The 26658-nt window shown below is 38.8% G+C and overlaps 1 protein-coding gene across 3 annotated transcripts in view; it reads left to right on the top strand.

The window, feature by feature from the left end:
- The window catches only part of LAMA4 (laminin subunit alpha 4), a 122828-nt gene that overhangs the window by 10549 nt on the left and 85621 nt on the right, over positions 1–26658 (top strand). For all 3 annotated transcript variants that reach the window (XM_036414187.2, XM_036414189.2, XM_045572619.1), the window contains exon 3: positions 24591–24692. In XM_036414187.2, coding sequence (XP_036270080.1) covers positions 24591–24692 — 102 coding nt within the window. The remainder of the gene's footprint in view (positions 1–24590; positions 24693–26658) is intronic.

Below are 26658 nucleotides of genomic sequence, written 5' to 3' on the forward strand. Positions count from 1 at the left end.
GGAGACTCAAGTCCATGTGTCTCCTACCAGTTAAGCGGCACATGACAGAAGGCCCAGAGAGGCAGACGTATTTCAGGCAGCGCTGAAGGAAGGGAAGGCTGGGGGCAGATTATTGACTCGTTATACACATCCATTAAAATCACTGCATTATAGCATTTAGGGGATAGTGTCAATGATAAGGAAAAGAGGAAGTCTAACTCGATAATCTGCTCTACCTTGGTCAGAATGCAACATTTAGAAGCAGACATTTTCAAGGACCTTTCTGGATGTCAGAATTGTCAGTAGGCGAGGGAACCCGCCCTGGAGTGTGAATGCCCTGATGCTTCCTGGCTGTGGGGAAGAGGACTCTTAATCATAGTGACCGGAAGTGTGGCCCCAGGACAGCAGCATCAGCACCACAGGGCATGTGTGAGAGAGGCAGACTCGGCCTCCGAGGCTGAGTCAGAATCTGCTCTTTCACCAGATTCCCCAGGTTGTTCACATGCACGTTACAGTGTGAGAAGTGTCAGCCTCTAAAAGGCAGCGGGGCTTGAATTTTAATGGACTCAGGAGAAACTGGTAACCAAGAAAAGGAAAGCTTTTTGGATACACTGCAATTAGAGGGAGGCTTAGAATATAAAACCAAATCAAGTTTCTGAGGGGCTCACAGATACTGGCCTCTGGCCTGAAAAGTTACACTTTAGAATGAAAATTTAAAAAGCCTCCAAAGCACACTGCTGCTTTAAGGCATCTGAAGAAGCTGAAAAGGTGCTGTCACTCACTGGCCTGCACATAGTAGGTGTTCAGAAGGGGTTTTAAGGAAAACATGAAATGAAATGGGAGGTTTCCTATGCCTGCCTACTTCCCAGCACCCGTAGCCTAGAAATACAACCTCTGGAGATCCTGTGTCCTTGAGGGGAGAGGAGGCAGGAAAGAATATATTTGTGGAATTTGATTGGAAATAGGGTGTTGCTCAGACTCTTCAGAAAATAGTGAGCTTGTGATGTTTTTCTTACTCACAAGGGAGGCTTTCTAATTCAGTTTAATGTATCGTTAGGGAGTGAGGAGTATGGTCTATGGTCCTAGGCTAGAAAAATAACGTTAACAACTATGGCAGAGCTAGTTCCTCACAATGAAAATTGTCCAGGCTAAATCGCAAGCTGGAACTTTTCTGGGCAGATTAAGATCTGCAAGAAATTGCTCTGAAGTCGAGGTCTGTGCCTCCTCCTGCATCAGAGGAGGCCTTGACATTCTCCTGGCAGATTCCAGGTCTCCTTGATGCTGCCGCAGCCCCGGAAGGGCCCCTTGCTGTATTACAGCCTTGAAAAGGACAGCAGCTATCCCTGAACCCATTCAGGGCGGTTAACTGGCTGATTTCGAAGATCCTTGTAGCTTTCATTCCTAAGCCCTTGATTAACACTTACTAGGCATTGTTATAACTATTTTAAATGTATTATTAATAAATGTATTATTAGTTCATCTATTTCTGATAATATAATAAGGAAGACAGTTCTATTAGCACCATTTTACAGATGAGGAAATGGAGTCATGTATAAGTTGAGTAACTTACCCTAGGTCACAGTTTAAGAAATCTGGCTCTAAGCTCTTAAACTTTGTCCTGTAATGACCCTCTAACATCTTTTTTTTTCTTTTTCCTTTTAAATCTCCGAGTGCCTAAGAGTCTCTCGTATCATCCTGGAATGCCAGAATGCTCTCAGTAGTTGAGGAATCTGTAAAGAACATGTAAATCAGTGCTAAACATTAGTCATTTCAGAGGAATCCTGAGTTTACTATAGGGACTTACTACTAAAAAGAACTTGATAGAAGGATAAGGAAAGAATTTGAAATGCAATAAAAGCAGAACCTCAGAGGACATGATTAGACAGAGAATGTCAATCATTGGGAAACTGAGTGAAGGTTTAGAAACAGTTAATTTTTAAATTTTTTTTCTATAAAAGACAATATAAAAAGAAAGGGTCTTATGAGATCTAAATGAGACACAGGCTGTTAGCTCCTTTCTTAGAAATTTTCAAGCACTGATTAAAACAATAGGTCTGAAATAAGTGAGCTATTGATTCCACACCTGATGATTACGAGCTGAGAGGCATGTGCGAGGCACGGATGAGTCCATGTTATGGGACACAGGTAGACTCTGCCCTCTGGGCTATGAGACTAGCTGTGGTAGCAGTGGTCACCCATGAAGGCCATTGTTAATCTGAGAGGGGGACTGTATTTATTATCAAAGTGGTTCCCCCAGAATTTCATGCCTAAGAATCTCTATTTCTTCTATTCTTCTAGCCTTATGTTTTAAAACACATGTGTCAAACACAAGGCCCGCGGGCCAAATCCGTCCCACCAGGCCTTGCAATGTGGCCCGCACCGCGCTGTCATCACTGCACTCCGCTGCGTTTCCATCACAATGACAGTTTATGACTGTTCAGTAAACCATTTGGCCCGCGATTTAGGCTGGATTTTAGATTTTGGCCCCTTCTCTGATTGAGTTCGACACCCCTAGTCTAGAAGGTTGCAGATGGGAAGGTCACAGGTGACTTCAGGGGAGAGGTATCATTTGAGTTGAATATTTAGATTGAAGAATATTTAAGCTGAGCAGACTGGATTAGTAAAGACAAAGGATTTCTTCTAGAAAGGCATATACTCCCAGTTACTGGGACTGAACAAGAGGGAGCCATTGAAGATTCCAGAGCAGAAAAGGAAATTCAATGAGAAATGTGCTTCATCAACATTAATCTGGAAACAGGCTGTTGTATGGCTTGAGCAATAGACAGCAGAGAGCCTTGCATCAGGATAACCTATGCTGTGTGTTGGTAGTCGTCCAGCAGAAAGAGAAGGGCCTCCATTTGGATAGTGGCCATGGTCTGGAAAGAAAAAAACTAGAGTCATTACAGAGATTCTAACAAGATGACTTGCCATATATTTGGAGAGCAAAGATGATGAAGTCAAGGTGTTTGTAGAAGTATATCACATCATGGCGAATCTCTTCAGAGAAATTTTAACATAAGACTTACTAAATCAGTGGCTTCTGAGTTATACCTGATGCATTTTTATTGAAATGAGGGAGGCTAAGCACCAGGAAGTTGGGGCTCGAGCATCTTTCAAAATTTGTTTTAGAGGTGACTTCCACCTGAGATTTCACTAGGGGCTGGGGGAGGGGTAGAAGATTTCTCTGTTCTAAAATTTTTGAAAACCATTATGCTGGGAGCTCCCAAGTTGATATTCTAAATCATGAAATACCCAAAATGTTACTCAAATCGGTGCCTCCAAGGCACTTTCCCAAAGGTACAGACACTGCCTGCGGGCCAGGATGCGGTGCTGATAACCAGAGCTGCTGCTGCTCCAAGTTCCTCTGCAGCAGCTCCAAACAGGAGCTCACCATCTCTAAACAATTGGCGCTCTCCTGAGAGATATTTTTATGCTTCCTGTTCCTTGTCTGAGGATATTTTTGGCCCTTTCATAGGAAATTAGGAAATTCCATTTTTGTCTCAGTTATTACCTGGGAGTACTGATCAAAACAACCAAGGAATTTTAGAAAAAGGGTAGGGTGGTAGCAAGGAGACAAGACAACTGGTATATGTTGGAACTCATAAGGAGTGGTCAGATATTTGCTTGGTTCTTATTTTTCTAAACCAATTAGTTCATCACCATGAACATCATCTTATCCTAGAACAGAAACCACAGTTTATTCCCCACATCCTGAGCTTAAAAAGATTGTTCCTAGTCTTTCTCTCCTCTTCTCTCAATACAGGATTACACCTCTCCATGCTTCTTTACCTCCAAAAGCCAAAATGCTCCCACTATGAGTGCTTTCACTATGTCTATTAAGAGAAAATGAATATTAAAAACTTTATTTTATCTTTACTTCTTTATTTGAATAAAAAAGTAACACCCTAAGCGTTTCAGTGTCATGAGTCAAGCTGCAGCTTGTTTTATTTGCTTTATGACATATGTGCAGATCACCAAGGGAGAACTGATCTTTCGATTGATTAGGAAAGCTTCCTTTATGTCTCAACCTATAGCTTGAAGCATTTAACATTTAAAAATTAGCTACTGATGTTGCACCAATGTTATTCTAAACTGCCAAGTATTGGAATTTGCAATAATTATTAACTCGGTTGAAAAATAATGTTAACCTGGCCAGTAGGGCTCAATGGCTGAGCATAAATCTAGGAACCAGGAGATTACAGTTCAATTCCTAGTAAGGACACATTTCTGGACTGCTGACTTGATCCTCAGTGGAGGACTTGCAGGAGGCAGCCAATCAATGATTCTCTCTGATCATTGATGTTCCTATCTCTCTTTCCCTCTCTGAAATCAATAAAAATATATATTTTTTAAAAATGCAAATCCTGCTGAAACCGGTTTGGCTCAATGGATAGAGCATCGGCCTGCGTGCGGACCGAAAGGTCCCGGGTTCAATTCCGGTCAAGGGCATGTACCTTAGTTGCGGGCACATCCTCAGTAGAGGGTGTGCAAGAGGCAGCTGATCAATGATTCTCTCTCATCGATGTTTCTAACTCTTGATCCCTCTCTCTTCCTCTCTGTAAAAAATCGATAAAATATATATATATTTTTTAAAATGCAAATCCCTTAAAATAAAAGAAAAAGAATGTTACTACTTATAAAGCTTCCATTACAAGTTACATGTCTACTTTGATTTCAACCATCTTACAAACCAGGTGGTTGTTCATCTAATTTATGGAAACCTGGAGCTATTAAATCATTTTCCTGGAGTCTCATAGCATGTAACCTTATTGAGGCAGAAGGAAGTTTTATAGATTTCTTGAGTGGTCATCTGGGAAGAGCTCAGAAATCACTATGCCACTGATGCTGTTAAAAGAGGAGAAAACCAGAGCCAGAAGTTTAGTCACTAACTCCAGGTTTTTAGAACTGGAAACAGAGCCACATTTTCTGGTTCTTTGAGCAGCCCTCTTGCCTTTCTGCATCAGAGCAGAACACCTGATAGAGGAACACCTGGATCAGACAAGAACACATCTATGTTCACCTTTTTTGTTACGTAGTATGTTACCGTCTATGCCTGAGTCCTAAGTAATTTTACTACTAAGATATTCTAAGTTTTCTTGGCCTTTTAGTCATTATGTTTATCCTGATTTTGAAATTAAATTATAATCATTCATGCCTTTTATTTCAAGGATTTTTGTTTTGGCTCCAAATGGCTATTGACCCCTTAAACTATGCTTTCGGCACATATACTTAGAAAGCTGTCAAGTGCAATAAGACTTTAGAATTTCTGGCTAGAGTTTTCTGTTGGTCATGTAAAGATAAACAACACATCCTGGATCTTACAAGGAAGAAAGAAAAAAATGCACTATTTCAAGAATGAACAATGATGCTTTTGTTTTAAAACAATAGAAAGAATAATTTTAAAAATTTCCCAATCACATCATGTCTGTTATTCCCTCTACACACATTCACCTTTCAGGTTTCCCCATGACTTTAAGAAACTTTCCTTTCAAGCAGCAAAGAAATTGCAACCTGAAAAATTAAGGAGGAATATTCAATATGTGATAGCACAAAGTGGCCTGCTCTGGCAGTCAAATCCCAATGAAACCTTCCCAACCAACTTGATAACAATCCTGAGTTTCAATATCTCTAGTTTATTTGTGGAGCTTTTTCACTGCTGATTTTGTAGCCCAAGTCCCCTGACTCTTCCAACACAATGAACTACATATTATATAATAATACCTTGTTCTCAAAGAAAATCTCCCAATTCCCAGGAAAACTATAGTAGGTGAAATCCAGGGACTGAACCATGAATAACATCTGCTTAGATGTATCCTGAGTCTAATGGAGGATAGGAAATAAGGATTTTAGCGGGTTAGGGCAGCCCCCAAATAGCAAAATAGGAAGGTCTTTGAAAGGCAAGACACCTTTAACCTGCTGCCCCTAAATGGTTTATCTTCAAAATAGCAGGCACCCTCATCCCTCGATCTCTCCCCTAGTCTCTGATGTGAAAAGGATCCTCAGTATGGTAGGAGTAATCTATAATAATAAAAGCATAATATGCTAATTAGACCAAACAGCTGATGTCATTCTGGACATCCTTCTGGATGAAACCACAGTGGCAGAGGTTGGGGCAGAGGCAGTTTTAGGGGCAATCAGGCAGCAGGTAAGCAGGGGCGATGAAGCAGGCAGAGTGGTTAGGGGCAATCAGGCAGGGAGGCAGACAAGTGGTTAGGAGCCAGTGATCCCAGATTGTGAGAGGGTGCAGGCCAGGCTGAGGGACCTACCTCCTTCCCCTGTGCATGAATTTCATGCACCAGGCCTCTAGTACTGTATATAAGATGATATAAATAGCTTAATAAAATCAGAGTAATAATCTCTATCAGGGAAGGAGAATACTTTTTGAAAGGTGCTTAAAAAATCTCTGGGTTTTATTAAAGGCCTGGGCTCTTTCTACTCTCAAAAAGTATTTATGATTATTTTGGCAGATGAAGTACATTGTTCCCATGACCCATGTTTTTGGACCTGCAATATACCAAAATGTTCATTGGAAATAAGTATTGTTGATTTTTTAGGGCATATTTTTTGCCTGCTCTTCCATTCAGTTATTTTGAAAACTAAAAAGTGTTGCATCCTTTTTTAAGTTTTAAGACATATCTTCATCTCAGATTATCTAAACTGTTTTGACTTTATTATAATCTCTCCTTTTTTTTAAATCTTCTAACATAAGGTCTTGTTCCTCTAGAAAATGTGCTTTCTCTTCGAAGTTATGAGTCAGTGTGAATTTCTTATGAGCTTAGTTCAAATCACTTAAAAAATCTACAAACTGCCAAAAAAGGAAAAGAAAACAAAATAGTAGTGAAAGCTTTAAATAAGGACAGTTTTTTGCTCTATTTCAGCTGTTCACTAACTGGGCTATTGACAGTAGAATATTGAAAACCAAGCACCAGGTTCTTACTTTAATTCTTGGTAGGTGCTAAGTCAATTAAATCAATCTAGTAGCTACTCAGAGAGCCACAAAACTAAATATTTCCACCACCATTCTTTTGCTCGTCTCACTTTGGACAACGCATATTAGATTGCAGAATATAAGAGGATAAAACAAAAATATTGTCCTTTTATAGTTGGATGGCAGTCTCCCTATGCATCAATTATAACTTGGAAGTTATTGTTGATTCCAAAATTCCTAACTTGTAAGCTATGTGACAGTCACTCATAAATCCTGGTGGCCACAAAGAACTAATGAGGCTTCTAGGCATACCTAGCAGTTATGTCAGGGGTTGGGGCCTGCCTTCAGTGTTTTCTATAAAGCACAGAAAGAGAGCGGTATCTCCCTGTGCGCTTACAGTAAGCCAGAAGGTTGCACACAAGTTTAATTGCTGATATTACACTAATCCTCCCAGAGAAGATCCCCAAAAGGAAGGCCATCTGGTGCCTTTCTTGAAAGAGATTACCAAGACTGAAGGATGCTATTCAACCACAAAAGAACATACTTTAGGAGTGACTAAAAAATTCCCTACACGTTTCAGACTTTCAGCTTAAGCTTTCCTCCTTCCAGAAAATCCTGCACATATGCTACCTCCTTCAAACCATTCTTCACCACTACCCCTCATGTTAAAAGTGACTTGTCCTTGCTCACTCGCAGCATTTCTCTGTGCCTCTCGCCTTATGATCCTTAGAACTTTCTATCTCGTATGATATATACATCTTAAGTGTCCCCACTAAGCTCCTGGAGGCTAGCAGTGTCCATTATTCACATTCTGATTGCCCAAATAGCCTGGCCAAGTGCCTTCAGTATCATAGGGGCTCTAACAACTAATTTATGCATTCCTCCGTTATTTGTTGAACGCCTTCTTTGTGCCATACCCTAAACCAAGCCTCGGGTCAACAGTGGTACATGAAACAGAGAGAGGGAATGAATGTGTGACCAAACCAAATATAGTGCCAAGAATTCTGTTTGTACCATGTAAACACTCAGACATAATTCTGTCATATAATCTTGATGAACGAGTCAGTCAGTATTCGGCTTGACATGGACAGAGAACCATGGTGTCCTAAGCTATCCAGTCCAGGAGCTCTGCTCTGCAGGCGAGAATGCCTTTTAAGCTAAAAGTGTTGTCTTTCCCACTGTATATGGAAAAATTGACTATGTACTTTCATGGAGAAGGTCTAACTGAGAAATGTTTATATTGGAACAAGCCCCATCTCTAAATCTGGGCTTGTTGCTGAATGGTATTTTGTTTCCTTGGATCAGGGAAGGGGTCTGGAAACATCTGTAACGAGAGTATTGTTTTAAAATCAGCACAATTTCCCCCCCTCAAAGGACAGATAACAGAATGACTTTAAATCAAACAGTCTCAGCCTTCTCCATCCATTTCCTTTCATAAATGTGTAGTATTTTATTGTCATTAAAAAGGCAGTGCATAGAATAGACTTGTAGCACTTGAGGCATTGCCATCTCCTTTGCAGTAATTTTCTTTTCATGTTAGTGTGTGTATTTTAGCTTCACTTATATAAACACTCGATAGCAGAATAACTATCTGGATCACAACAGTATTTGGAGGGAAAATTTGAAGCTACAAACAGATAATAACAGATTTTGAAGTGATTCTGAAACTGTCCTCCAGAATTTTTACTAAAAAGAAATGTGCAGATTACTTATGCCATTCATAAATGTAAAACTGAATGAAATAAAGATGTAAATTAGGTAGTATTTTATCAGAACCACAAAATGAAATCTTAGGATAAAGAAATTAGCAAGAAGAATCGCAGGTAATAATTCCAAATAACAAGGAAAGAATTATTCTGTGCCAATCTTGAATATCATTCATTTTCTAAAAAGAATAAAGTAGCTTATGAATAGTTCATGATATTTTAGTTAAAATTTTGTTAGTATAGATTTACCACTTGTTGGAGTAGCTTGTTTTTAAATTAGTTCCCCAAATTAAGGAGCTAAATGTTCAGGATAGTAACTCATTTACTTTGCTTTCTGTAAGCAGTGCTGTTTGATATATTTATGAACTATTTGGAAATGGCCCTGTCAACAGAGCCCCTGAACAGTCTACCATTCAAGAATGCTGATCTTAGCCTGAAGATTCATTCTTCTGAGGCTTTTAGATGTTTAACACATAGTAAGGATGCAAAATATTGTTTAATGCATTCTACTGCCTGTGTTTACAGATAAGAACACTTGGAGTAGAATCTCATTGTTATTTGCCTCATAAAATTTGTCTCATAAAATACATCCATGGTAGCATGGAGGGTCAACATACAATCCTGTTTTGGACACATCACCAACCCACTGTGGGATCTAGCCTTCTTCAGTGTTGAAGGGTGAAAGTGTTAGTTTCATGGCTTAGCCAAAATTGTAGTGATGGTATTTTATTAGTACAATTTATGGGTCATAGTTTTCCCATTTAGGTGGATTCAGACATATATCAAGCTGTCATACCTTCTGCCTAACCAGACATCTGCTTGTGATTCATAAGGGAAACACCTGCACACATGCTGATGAATGTTACACAAAGGGGCATCCTTTCCCAAGACTCTGTCAGATCCCTCGCGGAACAAAGGAGGTGTCAGGAACCCAGCTGCATGTCATACAACCAGCTCCTAACAGGGGTCACCTTCTCTAATGAGCAATCTACAGGCCTTGCTTTGCAGTCCATTTCTGTCTGCCCTACATAGAAACTGTTAAAAATTGAAGCACCAGCTATAAATTGTTATTTTTAAATTAAAAATAATGGCTATATGCCAAACCAATTACTGGGGGCTGATGGGCAATGTTGCCTATCTTAAATGAGACTCACAGAGCAAACCTGAGCAAGGCCTAAAAGTGTTCCCTCTCCCATAATCCACCTCCACTCTTCATCCCACCCCATTACCATTTCTGTACCCCCATGCCTGGGGGATAAGGCAGTGCATAGGGTAGATTTGCACACCACCAATGGTAGTAAGACCTTTTGATGATGGTGATGGCACTCAAGAAAGTTTTAATTAGTTTCTTGATAAATCTGATAATTATGAGTAGAGATTATCTTTATCCCAGATGTGCTGGGAAAGACAGAAGTAGACAGTGTGCCTGTTCGCAGCCCAGAACATGTATGAGCTACAGCACAACCCTATAATTCTCAATATTATGTGCTTCACCGTCATCAAAAAGTGTGGTTTAGTGGAAAGACCACTAAGGGTGGCAATTACCTGCTATATGCAGATGACTTTTGGTAAGTCTCTTATTTCGCTAGGTCTCACTTTTCCAATATTTAAAATGAGGGGTTAGATGAGGTAACCACTCAGATCCGGGCCAGCTCTAGAATCCTGTGATTCTGTGATGACAAGATACATTCAATACATATTCATTAAGCACCTGCTAAGCAAGGCACTGAGAATATAGTGACAAATCACACAAATTTCATTTCTGTTCTTTTGATGTGAGTCTTCTGAGGAAGAATGACAATTAGCCAGTAATTTCAGGGGTCATGGTGAAGCTGTTATCTATTTAGATTCCCTAAAAATATGTTCTGTCAACTGAACAGAGGAAGTATGTCACCTTTTTAAAAATTATTATAAATTATGATAAAAAGAATTCAAATATGTGAAAAGCAATCCATCTTTAGATCCTGCAATTTCAATTCTAAGATGGATAGAATTCTATTTGTCAGCTCTTTTTAGTCCCTTACAAGCTATTCCAAAAATAATCTGTCTTGTAAAATGCACATATATATATTCATGTTTTGTCTTGACAATGGCCCCTAATGAAACACCAAATTAATGTTTGGACTAAATACAACTAAAAATACATTTTCATTTCAACGAAGAATAATTATTGCCCAAGAGTTGATTGAATTTAAATGAAATGTAAAGGTCAGATCAGGATGTTGGAGGAGCTAATGGATGTGGTTATGGTTTGGCCTGTGTCAGAGTCTTTTGCCTGAGGAAGGCTGAAGAACAGGGCTCTCTAAGGAGGCAAAACCCAGGAAGGAGCCACACTCCTCTCCACCAACAAAGACAGCGAGAAGTGGAGCCACAGGGAAGGTGTGATTAGAAAGCAGCAGGATGTGAATAGTCTTAAACTTTTGGCCCAGTTCTAGCTCAATCCACAAAGCCACAGGAATGTCTGGTATCACCTTTAACAAGTTTCTAGCAAACACTGATTTTGCTTCTGTTTCAAGGTTTAAAACCACCCTAATTGGTAAATTAACATTTTTAGTGAACCATCAGAGATTTGGTGAAAACAACTTGATTATGTGAAAGAGCCCTTAGCCTAAGACTGTCTGAGAAAAATCCATCAGATGTCATTTCTCACATCTACTGGGCCATTTGAATAGTTCCAAGTAAAAAGCTGGCAGCTCAGTTATCTCCTACTGTTATTTGAGTACTCCTGCCACACCCCCAGGAATGAGGGTGTGTGTTGGTTACTCTGCACCTACCCCAGTTTATTCCCCATAGATTCTAGAATCTATGGGGAATAAACTGGTATTACTCTGCCTGCTTGCCTGCCTGCCTTGCTCTGTCTCCAGAAGCCAACCTCTATGGACTGCAGCACTCAGGCTCCTGTGTTGAGCCATGTTGAGCCAGAACAGAGGAGAAGAGAGAGGTGGATAGTTCTTCCCTATTCCCTCTCTGCCTCAGCTTTGGCTCTTGGCAAAAGCTATAACCTCAGGACTGCAGCTCCCTAGCGGCCTCTCCTCCCCAGCTCTAGCCTCTTCCTGGATCAGTGTAACAGATGCCTTTGCTTCTTGGGCCTCAGGAGCCTCTCCATTCCTTGATGCTTTAACCTGTCCACAGTTCTGCAAACCATCCATATGTTCTCCATCTTCATTTTCTTCATTGGGGCTCTCTGTGGTGAATTCTCTTCCTGCAGGCCCCTGACTAACTGATTGACTAGGTCAGTGGTCAGCAAACTGCAGCTCGCAAGCCACATGCAGCTTTTTGACCCCTTGAGTTTTTAGCAAAGGCCAGCGTAGGAGTAGCCTAATTAAGTTAATAATAATAATGTACCTACCTATATAGTTTAAGTTTAAAAAATTGGGCTCTCAAAAGAAATTTCAGTCGTGCTATTGATATTTGGCTCTGTTGACTAATGAGGTTGCTGACCACATGGACTAGGTCAGTGACAAATCCATGGCTTTTTTTCATTTCCTTTCTGGTGAGGGAACCTTTTCCAAAAGCATCTGTTGCAACCAGCTGTTTCAGTTCACGAATTATTTCAAGTAAGGGAATAATGGCGAAATATTTAGCAAATTATGAGAACAAAAATCTTAAATTCCACAATTCAGCCTCATTGGGTTTGAATCATTGCAACAATCTTGCCCTGTTCCCCCTTCTCAGCTGCAGATGGGCTGGAGAAGGCAACCTTTAACCAGAGCTGGTGAGTCATTCTGCCATGCTCTGCCCATACTAACCAGGGATGCTGGGAACTCCCATTATCACCTGTCTCAATCCCTGAGGAGACAGGGCTCTCTGAGATTGGACCCCCACTCCCCCTCTTAGAACAGAAATCCAGTCTGTAAACCTTCTTACTTAGATTCTAACATTTTTGTTTCTCAGACCCTGGAAAACGAGAGTCGTGTACATTACTCTGAGAATCTTTTACCCCTGCTTTCAGTGAGTAAACCTGAACCAGAATAAGTGCCTCAAGTCCTCTGGCTGCACAGTGGAACAGATGCAGACATGTGGGGGTAAGGGGGTGGGGGGGTAGTCACTGCTTGCTGTAAGATGAAAAACAAAGGAAGAGCAAATTAAGAAAGGAATGTTCACTTGCTTATTTTTTTTTAACAGTGTGTAATGGTAATAATACATAAGTGAATAACAAGGAAGTTAGGGAAATTATGCACAAGCATCTGAATCTATTGTCAAGACCACATTAGTCATTTCCTAGAGATGGTTTAGAGAGACCTCACCAGGTCTAGACATGGGAAACCAATATCCAGCCAACCTAAGTGGGATCTTTTGTTTTCCTTTTCTCTTTTCTCCCTTTATTTTTTTCTTTCCTTCTTTCACAAGCATTTTATCCCCTCCATGTAACTTAAGGAACAAAATATTGCCAATATAGTGGAAGCCCATATATCCTTCTTTTAATTTCATTCCCCTCCTTTTCCCTTAAATGGCCTGATTTCTTAGATCCCCATTTATTTATTTTTTAAAATATATATTTTATTGATTTTTTTACAGAGAGGAAGAGAGAGGGATAGAAAGCTAGAAACATCGATGAGAGAGAAACATCAATCAGCTGCCTCTTGCACACCTCCTACTGAGGATGTGCCCACAATCAAGGTACATGCCCTTGACTGGAATTGAACCTGGGACCTTTCAGTCTGCAGGCCAAAGCTCTATCCACTGAGCCAAACCGGTTTTGGCCCCATTTATTTCTTTATAATTTTTCTTTTCATCTGTGTATCCCTGCACAATGTATTGAATAATATTATTTTACATGTTTTTGAATGCAATGTAAATATTGTATTGTTTCTATTTTGCAGCTGGCTTTTATCCTCAATATTATATTTAAAGTATTCATCCATTATTGGAGATCTTCACTTGTGATATTTGCAAAATTGCTTTTTTTTGTGATATTTTCCAAATTGCCAAAGTTTTTACATGGTTTGAATATTTTCAGTATCTACTTGCTATTTGCTAATCACTCTGGTAAGTGACGAGGATAGAAAGATGAATCAAACACTATCCCTGTTTCCAAGTTGTTCACAGTGATTTCGGAGACATAGGAGTGTGAATTAAAAATGGTAATAGCATGTTCCATGTGCTCTAATAAAGTATGGGCAAAGTGCCACGTGTATGCAGAGGATGTGCAAATGAGTCTGAGGCCAAGGAAAGGATTCATAAGTGTTGGAGGGGAGAAAAACACTGTAACTGTAAGTCTCTATGCAAAGTGAACATGGGTGAGATAATGGTATATTTGGATAGGGGCAGGGTGGAGCAGGGGGGAGAAGATCGATGGTTTAATTAGAGCAGAGGCAATAGAGGTTGACCCTAAAAAGACAGGTTGGAGTTGCATTATTAAGAGGAAACTTGTATGTCATGCAAAGGAATTCTATGTACTCAATTAATGAATGAAGAATCAATGGGAGGTTTGAAGCAGAAAAGTAATATGACAGATGTGTATTTTTTAAATTAATTTTGGTAGTAAAGATTAAACTGGAGGGAAGAAAGTCTGGTAATCAAGAGAGTAGAGTGGAAGCAATTATATTTATCAGAAGTGATACATCATCACCCTGAACTAAACCATGGTATTGGGATAAGGAAAATTGGGAAAATAGCTCAGAGGTAGAGTGCAAACTGACAACAGTCTAACCTAGGTGCAGACAATAAGGAACACATTGTATATAGAAAATTTAAAAACAATAATAAAACTTACTAAACCTCAGCCTGCTTTTTATTACCACCACATGCCAGCAATTCTAAACAATGTCAGTGACAAAATTCTCCTCCAAGAAAAACCTTTTGTTGTCTAAGTTCTGAGCAGTTGCTGTGGTTACCATTGAGTATTAGTAATATAACAAATATGGAAGTTTCACATTAGCACATTCTGATTACATAACCTTTAATAAACATTGTATTCCAGACAGAAATTAACTCAGTGAACTTCCCATCCTACAGTCCACCCCAACACAGGTAGAGGTATGAATTTGGAGAGTTAATTTATAACAGAATTGTGTAAGTTTATTTCTAACTAAATACCCTACCATTTGAAAACCGCAGATTTGAAATAAATAATGATAGCACCATGATTATGAAAAGAAGGACAGAGAATTGAGTGCTTAAATTTTGTCATTCTGTGTGCAAACTATTCTCTGATCCTTGCAGGGTTCACTCTATTGGAAGCTTTTCCCAAAACTACATTAGTACAAAATACATTAATGTAATTTAAAAGTATTAACTGATTACTTTTTCCTTTTACATTCTATAATCTTTATCAGATATAACATACAGAGAAAAGAACGGGGAGAGAATACAATAAGGTCAGTGTGGGAAGCATGCAATTCCAGTTGCCTAAAGACCTGGAGATGTACTGTCTAACAGGCACTGGAAACAAGAGTGTGGCATAAAAGACCAGAGATTCGTAGAGAGATTTAGGAGCCCCCAGAGTACAGATGGAGGATGAAACTGTGGGAGAGATTGAGGTTACAAAGTGTGTACACAAAATGTGTAGAGAGAGAAAAAAAGACAAGGAGGTTATCTTGGAGAACATCAAAAGGGACAGCTAAGGAAAAGGAACAAGCCTCCCTTCCTTCCCCCATTAAATGGTCAGGATCGAATTGGAATGTCTATAAAAAGCACTGAACTGCAGTGCCTGGTGTCTGTCAATAAATATTTGCTGTGATTATTCATAGAAACCCAGATGAAGATGACAGAGGTGCCTGTCATTTCCCAACATTGATTCCTGCTCTAAGTGGTTAAGGAGTCACATCATAATCCATTAAACGTCTGTGGCTCTGAACTCATTTCTCTCTACCCATTATGACCGCTAGCCCTTGTGGTCTGCATCTCTTCCTTTCTTGGAAATGTGTCCAGGGCATTTGAACTAGTAAATTAAATAAAACTGAGTCAGTTTTCAGATATAAAAAAGTCTGGCAGAGGCTATGTTGTGTAACCACAGTTTGGAAGGCGAGGGCTGAAAAGAACAAGCCGGTGGCATGAGGCAGTGTGAGGAGGACTCAGAGCAGAAAGCCAGACGTTAGCAGATTTTATTCCGGGGAGGGGAGAGGAAAGGGCACCACCAAAGCCCCATTATGTTATATAAGTGGCAATCGCCACTATAAACACGCAACTTAAGTGTTTTAAGTAACTCTTCAAGGAGAACATTTTAAATATTTTCATCAGAATTCCTGAACATAATCATCCCAAACCCAACATTTTACAACAAAAGTCTTTAGGTTTTGGGGGGGGCTCTAAAGTTCTAAACTTTCTTGTTCGACCCTTTTAGTTATACAACTAAAGAGAGCTATTTATTGGCAAGCCTGCTAAGTACTTCAGCACAGGCTGCCTTTGTTGGTAGCTATCGTCCAAAGAAGCATGTGATCAAATGCAGGGTTTGAGAACAGTGTTTGGGATCTTTGAGAGGAGCACTGGTTTTCATGCCTGAGAGGTTATGCACAAGGCCCATGAAAAGGGCTGAGGAGCGTTCACATAAATGCAACATAAATGCCACCATAAATACCTCTCCGCTTTTCAAAGTTCAGGGGCCTGGCTTAACAGCTCTGCATGCCTCAGAATTCCTCAGGACCTGAATCACTGCCTCTATTTCATTTGGTGATTAAATGGAGAGCTGGAGTGTTCTGCAAGCTGGCCAAACGCATGGCAGACACGAATCCCAAGCAATATGTACAAAGGAAGCTCGGAGAACCAGCTAGGAGAAACAGGTCGTGTTTAGCTGATGCCCTAGTTTACCATGTCAGTCTTAAGAAGAAAAACCTTTGAACTGGATAAACCTCTGAGGAATGCTGAAACCACTTTCCTAATCAAGCTATGGTGAAATCACTGTCAAAACCTAAAATTTAACTTCGCCTATTGAAATGTGGGGAATTTCAATTGCGCAAACAAGAGCTCAAAGACACCCAAGGGAGGATACATGGGTAATTCTCTCCATATTCAAGTAAATTCAATCAAGAAGCCAACTTTTTGCTAACCGGAGCATGTTGCATAATACATTTAACTTATGTTGGCACTTTGAGAACAGCTTTGTGTATGAACAATCAGGGCTTGTTAAGCCCTACATAAAAACATTTAGAACCTAAGTTATCAATAGCTTAATTCAGAACTGTTTTCCCTCCCAGACACTTTATCTTTTATTTTTATAGGCACAGAAAAAAATGGCCTGTGAGATGCCTACCCATGTAATAAATGCATATGTTCTTAGAAGTAACTCCTCTCCAGCAAAGGATAAATTTCTATTTGTAATAAATTAAATTGGACTATTGGACCTTACTGGAAGATTCCATAATACTATCTGATTCTTAAATCTGCCTAATATTTAAGCATATAAACATCAGCAATGTGCAGAACCCATGGACTCGGAATCAAGGCATAAAGTTTTAGCTCCCAACTGCACATAATATTTAACAATAAGGTGGCTACATTTTATTTTTATTTTTAAAATATATTTTATTGATTTTTTACAGAAAGGATGGGGGAGGGATAAAGAGCTAAAAACATCTATGAGAGAAACATCGACCAGCTGCCTCCTGCACACCCCCCACTGGGGATGTGCCCGCAACCAAGGTACATGCCCTTGACTGGTATCGAACCTGGGACCTTTGAGTCCCAGGCCAACCCTCTATCCACTGAGCCAGACCGGTTTCGGCAAGGTGACTACATTTTAAGCTGACAACTAGAACTAAAATCATTGTTTCCTGGAAACAAAAGAAATGGATTCATCATATACAGGGCAAAAAACCTAAGCTCAAAAATGAAAGATAGCCGAAGCCGGTTTGGCTCAGTGGTAGAGCGTCGATCTGGGACTGAAAGGTCCCAGGTTCGATTCCGATCAAGGGCATGTACATTGGTTGCGGGCATATCCCCAGTAGGGGGTGTGCAGGAGGCAGCTGGTCGATATTTCTCTCTCATGGATGTTTCTAGCTCTCTATCTCTCTCCCTTCCTCTCTGTGAAAAATCAATAAAATATATTAAGAAGAAAAAAAAAAAGAAAGATAATTGAATGTGTGCTGTTACATTTGAAAAATGCTAATTTGAAAGTAGTAATAACTTTCACACAATTGCATGAATTTGGGGAGGCTTTGTTTTGTTTTTTAATGCTTTCCCATTGAGCCTCAGTAAATTAAGCAAAATATTATGAATAAAAATTCTAGAAGTCTAATTCTGAAAGTGAGATGAGTCAACATTTGTAAAATGTTTGTAGATCCTAGGTTGAAGACACAATGCAAATATCTGTTTCAATTATAGGTCAGATCCTATTAGAATAGGCACTAGGATTATAAATATGCTCTTTATAATGGAATTTATTTTAATCAATCCATTGTTGTTTGTTGAAGCTGAAGATTACGGTGTGATTCTCTGGGACATAAGTACCTATTGGAGATCTCAAAATGTGTCTCGCACCCTCAGATCACCACTTGAGACCTAAATCCCATCAGTTTTTACCATTGTCAGCTATTAGCTAGTCTGTTTTAATGAATGATTGGGGCCTTAGCGTTCTAGCAAATTTACTAGAGCATTTTATTTAGTCAATCAGGCTTTTTAATAGACATTCTGAAGCTCTCAGAAATTTAGTGTCTATGCAAAAGAAGTGGCTTGTGGCCAGTTAATTAGCTCCTCTGTGACAATATTTGGAAAACACAAAGAGATTTTTGTGAAAGTTTTCCATCTAAATTGGTATTACTTAGTTTGGCACTCACTTTATTTAGTTACTATAACTTACTTTATCAGTTTGCTGCACCTAAGGGATACATACTGAACTAAACCTCAAAAGAGAACAATTTAAGAATTTTAAGAAAAATACAAAAATGTTTAATATAATGACAGTATTACTGATTTAAGTTTAGTGTTCCCAAGGGGACTTCTTCTAATGAGGAAAAAAATGATCAATCAGCTATATAAATGTTATTCTCTTTGTTAAAGATAAATAATCTTACATCATCATAATCACATCTTATGAAATAACTAATATGATGATTGCATGTTGGACCTCTGGAAATAATGCCCTCTCCAATGATATCAACATATATTATCATTCCCAGGTTCTTTAAATATAAGTGGCACATAGACATATCACACTAATTTACTCCTAAAATTCCATCTAGTTCTAATTTCTATTAATGTAAACCTAGTCAAGTGCACAGCCATTGATTTTTACTCCATGCCAGGCATTACACTAATCATAACCAAGTAAGTAAATGGCAATTTTCACTCTTATTCTTTAAAAGCAGAAGTAAATGTTATGGATTAATCCAATCTTAGTGTCAGAGCAGAAGAAAAGATATAATAACAAAGTGGTCCAATAATGGAAAACTGTAAAAGGTCTATGAAATGATTTAGTGGAAAGCAATTCATTGGTCAAATGACATTTGGCTGAAATGCTTTTTTTAAAAGTAAACATCCCTATTCAATGGTTTTTGTATATTAATAACTTTATATGTTTCAAGTATGTATCTATTTTGTAATATTTTTTCTGGAGCTTACATTTTTTCCATTTCAGCCTGCTTTAGACTGTGGAATCTAAAAACTGATTATAAGACTTTTTCTCTTGCTCAGATACATAAATATTTATAAGCATTGTCTTTGTTTAGTAAATTCTGGAGACTATTCCAAAATAAAGCAGATAGACACTAAAACTATTCATTGTTTGCAGGCCTCTAAAAAAATACAGGTCTTGAAATTACTTAGCAAATAGACTGTTAACCAGGAGCAAAACTAAAACAAAAACAAAAAAGTGTTTTTATTTTATTCTTGAAAAGATCTACCTTTTAAATAATATGACAAAGGCCAATTTTATCAGTTCCTATAGAATTTCAATAAGAGATTCAATAAAAATTAACAACTTTCTGGGGGTGGGGGGAATGATAACTTTTCTATAGAAAATGAAAAGCTCTTCCTTGAGAATACTCAAACTTTCTTGAACCTTGGTAGGTGAGCAGAGCAAAGATGATGGTCAGGTACAGAAAGTCACCAGTCCTGAATGCCTAGTGAAGGACAATTGAAGGGGGGAACCTTGCCCCCAGGGGTGACCTTACTTCTCTGGCATATTGGTCATGTGGTTTGGATCCCCTGACATTTCCTTCCTAGAGATAACATCTAGGCCTCAGCTGTATTTCAGCTCCAGACCCAGAAAAGCAATAAAACCAGCCACCCCAAGGCTGATGTTAGGATCAGCTGTATTGAATATAATGACACCTGCCCTGGAACTGACCAATCAATCAGTGGACACCTAGAGCCTGAAAGGACACACCTGGAAAGCTGCTGAATATTATAATGAGATCTTCCCTTGGGGCCTCCCCTAAAATCTCCACCCTTAAAACCCTTAAGGGGAAGGACACTTTCCAAAAACAAGCTTGCAACTTTTCCCTTCCTCTCCCCTTCTCCCCGCTCCTCCCCACACCAGACATTACCTTTACCTTCCTCACTCCTAAGCTCCTAGGGCCCTTCCTTTGCCTCTATAACTTGTTGCTGAAGTCCATTTCTTCTACAAATTACTTCCACCTCTGCAATTTTCCAAATAAATGGAAATGTCCTCTTATAGTTTTGAGTCTTGACTCTGAATTCTTTCCTAGCGAGAACTCAAGCACTGAGGTTGCTGAATCCAGGTCCAGTCTGACCCTATGGGTCTAGTACCTGGTACCTTTCCTGCCACTGCTAACAGAACCACTTAATAATTTAAGTTCTCTAAATACTCTAAAGTTCTACAGCACAAGGTTAGAGGAGTTCAGAACAGGCCTTCCCAAAAGGTGATACTTTGACATGTAAATTCTTTTGAACTGAAGACAATCAAGATACTGCAATCTCATAACAAAATTTTACTCTTCTCTTAAAGAATTTAAATTAAGAACTTCAGCCCTAAAAAGAGTTATCACCAGAAAGAACCTTCTATGGCCTATCTATAGGGCAGGGCAAACGTCCAATTATTGAACATCCTGAACATGACCACCCTTCCCTTTTAAGCCCCAAGGCTCTCACTGTGTCCCTTAGCTGAGCATATCATTATCACTCCATTTTCCCTTTCTGTCTCTGAGGCTCTCATGTGAGGTCTCTGACTCTCTTGTATATGTGGGGCTCCCATATGTAAGAGTGCAATTAAGTTTTGGTTATTTTCTCTTGTTAATCTGTCTCATACCTGTTTGATTATCAGACCAACCAAAAGAAGCTAGATGTGGAGAGAAAATTTTCTTTCTCCCTCACAAGGACCAAGGCATCCAAGTATGTGGGCTCTAGTAATGGCATCAGAAGCTCCCTATGACCAGGGTTTCCCATTAGCCTATGTAGTGCCTTTATGTGAATTTAAAAACAGTGCCTCCCCTCTAAATAGATGAATTAGAAAATATAATCCTTTCAGATGTACAAAACCCAGCAGGAAAGGAGTTGGCCAGGTTTCCACCCCTCAATCTCACCCTCTCGGCAGGAGGCCAAATGACTGCTTCACACAAACTTATTCCTGCCTCCCCTTTTCTTCCCATCTCCTTCAGTAGAAGATACTGGAGCCAAGTCATCCTTCACATAAGGTCTGGGCCTGGGGAGTGAATAATGGATAACCACAGATTCTCAGAGTGAAGTTTCCTCCTAAAATTGGCATAATATAAGACTTCTTCTTGCACACATCCAGTCCACACATGGCTATCTGGACTGTGCTGAGAAAGATTGGAGACCAAATCCAGCACAAACAGCAAGCAGTGGGTGGATTAGCAGTAAAAACCATTGGTTTCCAACAACACATCTGTCTCAGATTTCCTATCCTGATATAAATCATTCAAATCACAAGCATTCGTTGAGTAATTAGCATGTACAAGGCACTGTGAGTGATACTTGGAAGCAGTCCTTCCAAATCTGGTCACACATTGGAATCCTTGAGGGACATTTGTTTTATTCAGAATGTCATCAAGTTAGTTTCCATGTTGGGAAACGTCCATCACTCACACTAAAAATGCTGGTGTATTGGAATCACTGCTTCAACACACCTGTGTTTGCATGCAGTTGTAGCTGTTGTATTCCTGACAATTCGCTGGGCTCTGCCTTCTGTAGTCATGCTCTAGCACTTACGTATTGAGATATGATGCAGAACCAAACAATTTTTCCTTGATTTATATGGTAGTTGTGTACTTGAAAAATGCATTGCATATTAAAAGCTTGCAAAAACATTTTGCGTTTAACATGAAAAATGAAGTTAGCTTGTGCGTTCAGAGGAATAGACTTTTAACCTAAAGGAGTATTGTGTTGGACTCTTTATTGTGTGAGACTCTCATTCACTGTACCATGCCCATCAAGCCCTCCCTATGGCAAGCCAGAAGTGTCCCATATTCTTCCAGAATGCCCCTGGGGGACAATAAAAACAAACAAACAAACAAACAAACAAACACCCTGAACAGATCTGTTGTAATTTTCTGTGAACTAAAGCTCTTCTAAAATACAAAATTTACCACTTTTGGGGGTTTCTTTTGTTTGTTTTTTCTATGTTGTGACAACTTTATTTTTAGAAAATTAGTCTTGATTTAGTCAGAGCCTTGGGGATATAAGGGATTAGCCACTGTCATATTCAAAATGATGCATGTATCCAGGGCAAGCTTTAATTTTCTTTGTCTTCTTTAGAAGAAAGTGCTATAGGAATGCCTAGAAGACTGAAAGTAATATCAATTTAAAACAACTTTACTGAAACTTGAGTTGATGGTTCTTACCGTAGTTGATGGCACAAGTAGATCTCATGTACTGTTTCCAGGCATCACTCCCAGACTCCTTGCCATCATCAGTGTGCTTTTTTGCTGCAAATACACTTCCAGTTTCTGCCGTACTCATTGGAACTCATAGAACAGAGAGCAGAACGGTGCTTACAAAGGCTGGGGTCAGGGATGAAAGAAATGGAAAGAGGCTGGTCAAAGTGTACAAGTGATTATAGTTAATAATCCTTGAAAGTTGCTAAGAGAATAAATCTTAAATGTTCTCAAAAGAAAAAGAAATGGTGATGACGTGACATGACAGAGATGGTAGCTAATGCTGTGTTGGTAACCACTTTGCAGTATGTACATGTATCAAATCAACACATTGTATACCTTAAATTTATAGAATGTTACATGTCAATCATGTCACAATAAAGCTGGGGGAGAAGAATTAATTAAAGTAATATTTTAATGCAAAATGTATCTTATTAAAAAATACAGATTCATTGGCTTTACCATCAGAACTACTGACTCAGAAGCTCCCCAGATGTCTGTAACATGGTCAGGGAGCTCAAAAGCCACTCTTTTGGCAGCTACTAAGATGATTAATACTAATCTCCTCACTACTTTTACCCATTTATCTTTTATAATTAAAATGTTCTTCATGTCAAACTGCAAGTAGAAACAGTTCACATCATAAAATCAACTTTATGTCTCACAACCAAGATATATTTTTTAAATACAATGAAGAAGTGTAAGACACATCTACATATAGAAAACTCAGAAAAAATATATATGTGTAAGTATATAGCATATATATGTCCCCAAAAATGTACTCACATACATTTTTGATAGCTTAATTAATGTTTCTTTTTTTTTTTTCCAGATTTAACCCATTGGAATTAATAATTATTCAAAGTGTGTGTATTTTGAGGGGGACACCCTGTATATACTACGTAACAATGAAAAGCAGTGTTTTTATATTTTGAAACAAAAGTAAAAAACATGAAATTAGATGGTCTAAAATCAAATGTTTCCAGTGCAATTTTAGCACCTTTTCCTCTCTTTCATTCTCTAGTGGAAACTGAGATAAAAGCTTACTATCATCCACAAACTCTGAATTATACATTATAAATTTGTTCTCTCTCAGCCTTCCTGTCTCCCACTTAGTAAAATGGTATTTCTTTGCCTTTTCTTCATGGGCTAATATCATTATCCTCTATTAAAATTTATCCAAATGGAATATATTATAATTTAATTTTAGGATCCAAACTGGTGGTGTTTTTATACTGTGAATGGTGTCTACTGATTTTTTTCCTTCTTTATAGAGAGAAAAAAAAAAGTAGGAGGAAATGGGTTTGCATAGCCATCGGAGGAATTTCCGCCAAATATAATGAAAAATTTCCTGGTAGCCTAGACAGCACAAACTCCAATGGGTCAGTTGGGGGCTAGAGGTGGGGGTGAGGTGGTGATGTGAAATCTACTTTGTAAGTTTGTGATAACCTAGATTCTTATCTGTCTGAAATTCTTGAGATGTAAATCTGTCTGGTGGGCAGGGAGTAGACTTCCTGGTCTATAAGGCCATTTCTACCATACATCATTGAGACAGAAACACAAAATACATATCTATGAACCAATTGCATGAACCAGGAACAATCTCACCAAGTTTCTCAGCTGGAACACTGGTGAAAATTCATCTTTGTGCATTGGAAGTTGGTTTACAGGAACATCGCCACAAACCACCTCTGGGTCTAATTATCTTATCACTAAAATGAAGGAAAAGAATGTGTTCCTCACAGAGTTGTGAGGATAAATAATATTTTGCAACACTGCCCACGTAGGTTCTGAAAAGATAAAAATTTTCAAATAGCCCAAGCAAATAAAAGACACAGCTCTAAATTGTTATACCATAGCCGATAATCTCTGAATTCCCACATTTTTATAGGGAACATGATGCATTCCCCATCCGAATAGCCATGGCTTTGTTTCCTGTTTTGTTTTGTTTTGTTTTGGAAAAAAACATTTCTTCTCGTTTACTGTTACCTAAAGTTTTCTTATTCTTCTTTACAATGATGGGACACTATTAAAGTTATTCCTAATTTCCAGCAAAGTGAAAGAAGAGAGGAAAAGTGTGTAACAGAAAATTGAATATACATCTCCTATCCCTGAATAGTAGTATAAATCTTTTGCATGTTTTGTAAAGAAATAGTTTCATAATCATATCCTCTTATTGTTCTCAGAAAATATTGACCAAAGTTGATCGTTTCCATAATGGAAATACTTTTGCCTTATCTGTTTCAGACATGTGGCGCTGGGTTCTTTCTTGCCCAGTCGGGAGAATGCTTGCCCTGTGACTGTAACGGGAATTCCAACGAATGCCTGGACGGCTCTGGACTCTGTGTGGTAGGTCGGGGGCACGTCTTACAGATTTCACCGGCCCTTTGCATCTTGGGTGGGAATAAAATATTTTTCCTGGACATCGGAGCTCCCTAGGAACAAACTGCTAGCAAGCTCTTTTTCTTTCCCTTCACCTTTTCCTGTGAAACAGCCCATAGAAAGTGCTTATGATTGTAAGTGGCCACCAAGGCGTGTGTCTGAATGTGCACGTGCCCCTCGGGGTCAGTGCCACACCACCCTCTGCAGCTGGCTTCCTGCTGCGGGCCAGCAAGAGACTGAAAAGAACACACATAGGAGGAAACCACCCCTCCAAATTCCTCTGTAATCATATAGTTTGCCATATGTTTGGCTTCACTCCACATAAACTGGGGGAGTAAAACAGTTGTTACATAGACTATTTTACAACTTATAAGTTAGTCGGGTCTACAGATCAAAATTTTTTAAAAAAAATTAAATTCAAACCAAATTGCTAATAAAAATGAAAGCTTTGGCCTTGTGGTCTTTGTAATCTGTGATCAAACCCCCAGAAGACTTTTTTTTTTTTCTTAACTGAAATGAATTCTCCAATCGACTGTTCTTCAGTGAAATATGATTGAGACTTATGAAGAAGGCTTAGAAGACTTCTAGCAAAAAAAAAACAAAACAAAAAAAAAACTACTTTCCATTTCCACTCAATAGATTGGCAACCCAGTGAAAATGGGAATTGAAAAATTTACCAGAAATAGTTTATGTAAGGAGTCATGGGAGGCATTTTTAAACACTTGTGCCCCGAGATCATATTTTTCTTTCATAAGCTATATTGCTTATGAAGGAAAATTAGGTTCTTCAGATTCCTATGAGGCAAAAGAGGCTTCCCACAACTGCAGGAGTATTTTTGCATAAAACATAAGAATACTTAATTAAGTATACCTATTTACCTTAAAATTAACATAATTGTTCTTTTGAGCTGGTCATTTTGATTATAAGTGGGCTCCAAGGTGTGTACATGAAGGTGTTATTTTACTCATGATTTGCATTAAAATGCAAGTTAGAATGTTTTCATTTATTTTAAACCTAGCAGTTGCCATTGTTCTAGAGACAAGAGAATCAAGTGGCAAACAATAACAGTTGCTGTCTTTGTATTTTTGCTTAGTCCTGACATTTCTGTATTCCCCCGTCTTCTTAAATAACATTACATCCAGGATGTCCTCTGTAGCAGTGTAGGCACATGCAGCTGCCAAAATCTACCCCTTTCTAATGCTTCCATGTCCGGTTTCCTGTTATTTTAATCCCAGTGACAGTTGAAAAGAAAATCCCATGGATGCACTTGAACTAATAATGTACAGCTCTGATAGTTTGACTAAATAAAGGCTCTTTGTTATCTGGTTTGTTAAAATATAAGTCAATAGGGACTTGAAAGTCCATCAGCTATCGTTAGTCAGGCGGTCAATAAGAGGGAAGACAAATACATTAGAGGGAAATAAGTTCCTTATGCCAGTGCCTATGGAGAGCTATGACAGAGCCGCTCTTGCTGACAGTGACACTTGTGGGAAGAGGAGCTATCATGGTTTTCCCCTGACTAGCCATGAGCTTCTGAAGGGACGGTCATCCTGTGATTCCTTCACAGCACCTGGGGCATAAGAGGTTCTAATAAAATTGGGGATGGGCTATGGTGTAAAGCACTTTTATGCACACTCGGGGAGTTACTGATCGTCCTACAATTACTTTTCTCAAGACAGAACAATGGAAAAAGATACGAAGAATAGCCATCTTATTCATCCTAACGGTGATTCCTCCACTCCACCCTACCTGGAGGGAAATATTTTTCTCCCTGGTTAAAGTAATATATGTAAAAAAACACAAATAAATAATAACTACACAGATATATACTGTACATGAGGCCCAAAGGAAAAATCAAGCACGATCTCATCCCCCAGAGCTAAAACATAAACATATTCTTATAAATTTAATTTTGAAAGACAAAAAATGTAAT

This window comes from Pipistrellus kuhlii, unplaced genomic scaffold (assembly GCF_014108245.1).
Source record: "Pipistrellus kuhlii isolate mPipKuh1 unplaced genomic scaffold, mPipKuh1.p scaffold_m20_p_5, whole genome shotgun sequence".
Classification (NCBI taxonomy): Eukaryota; Metazoa; Chordata; class Mammalia; order Chiroptera; family Vespertilionidae; genus Pipistrellus; species Pipistrellus kuhlii.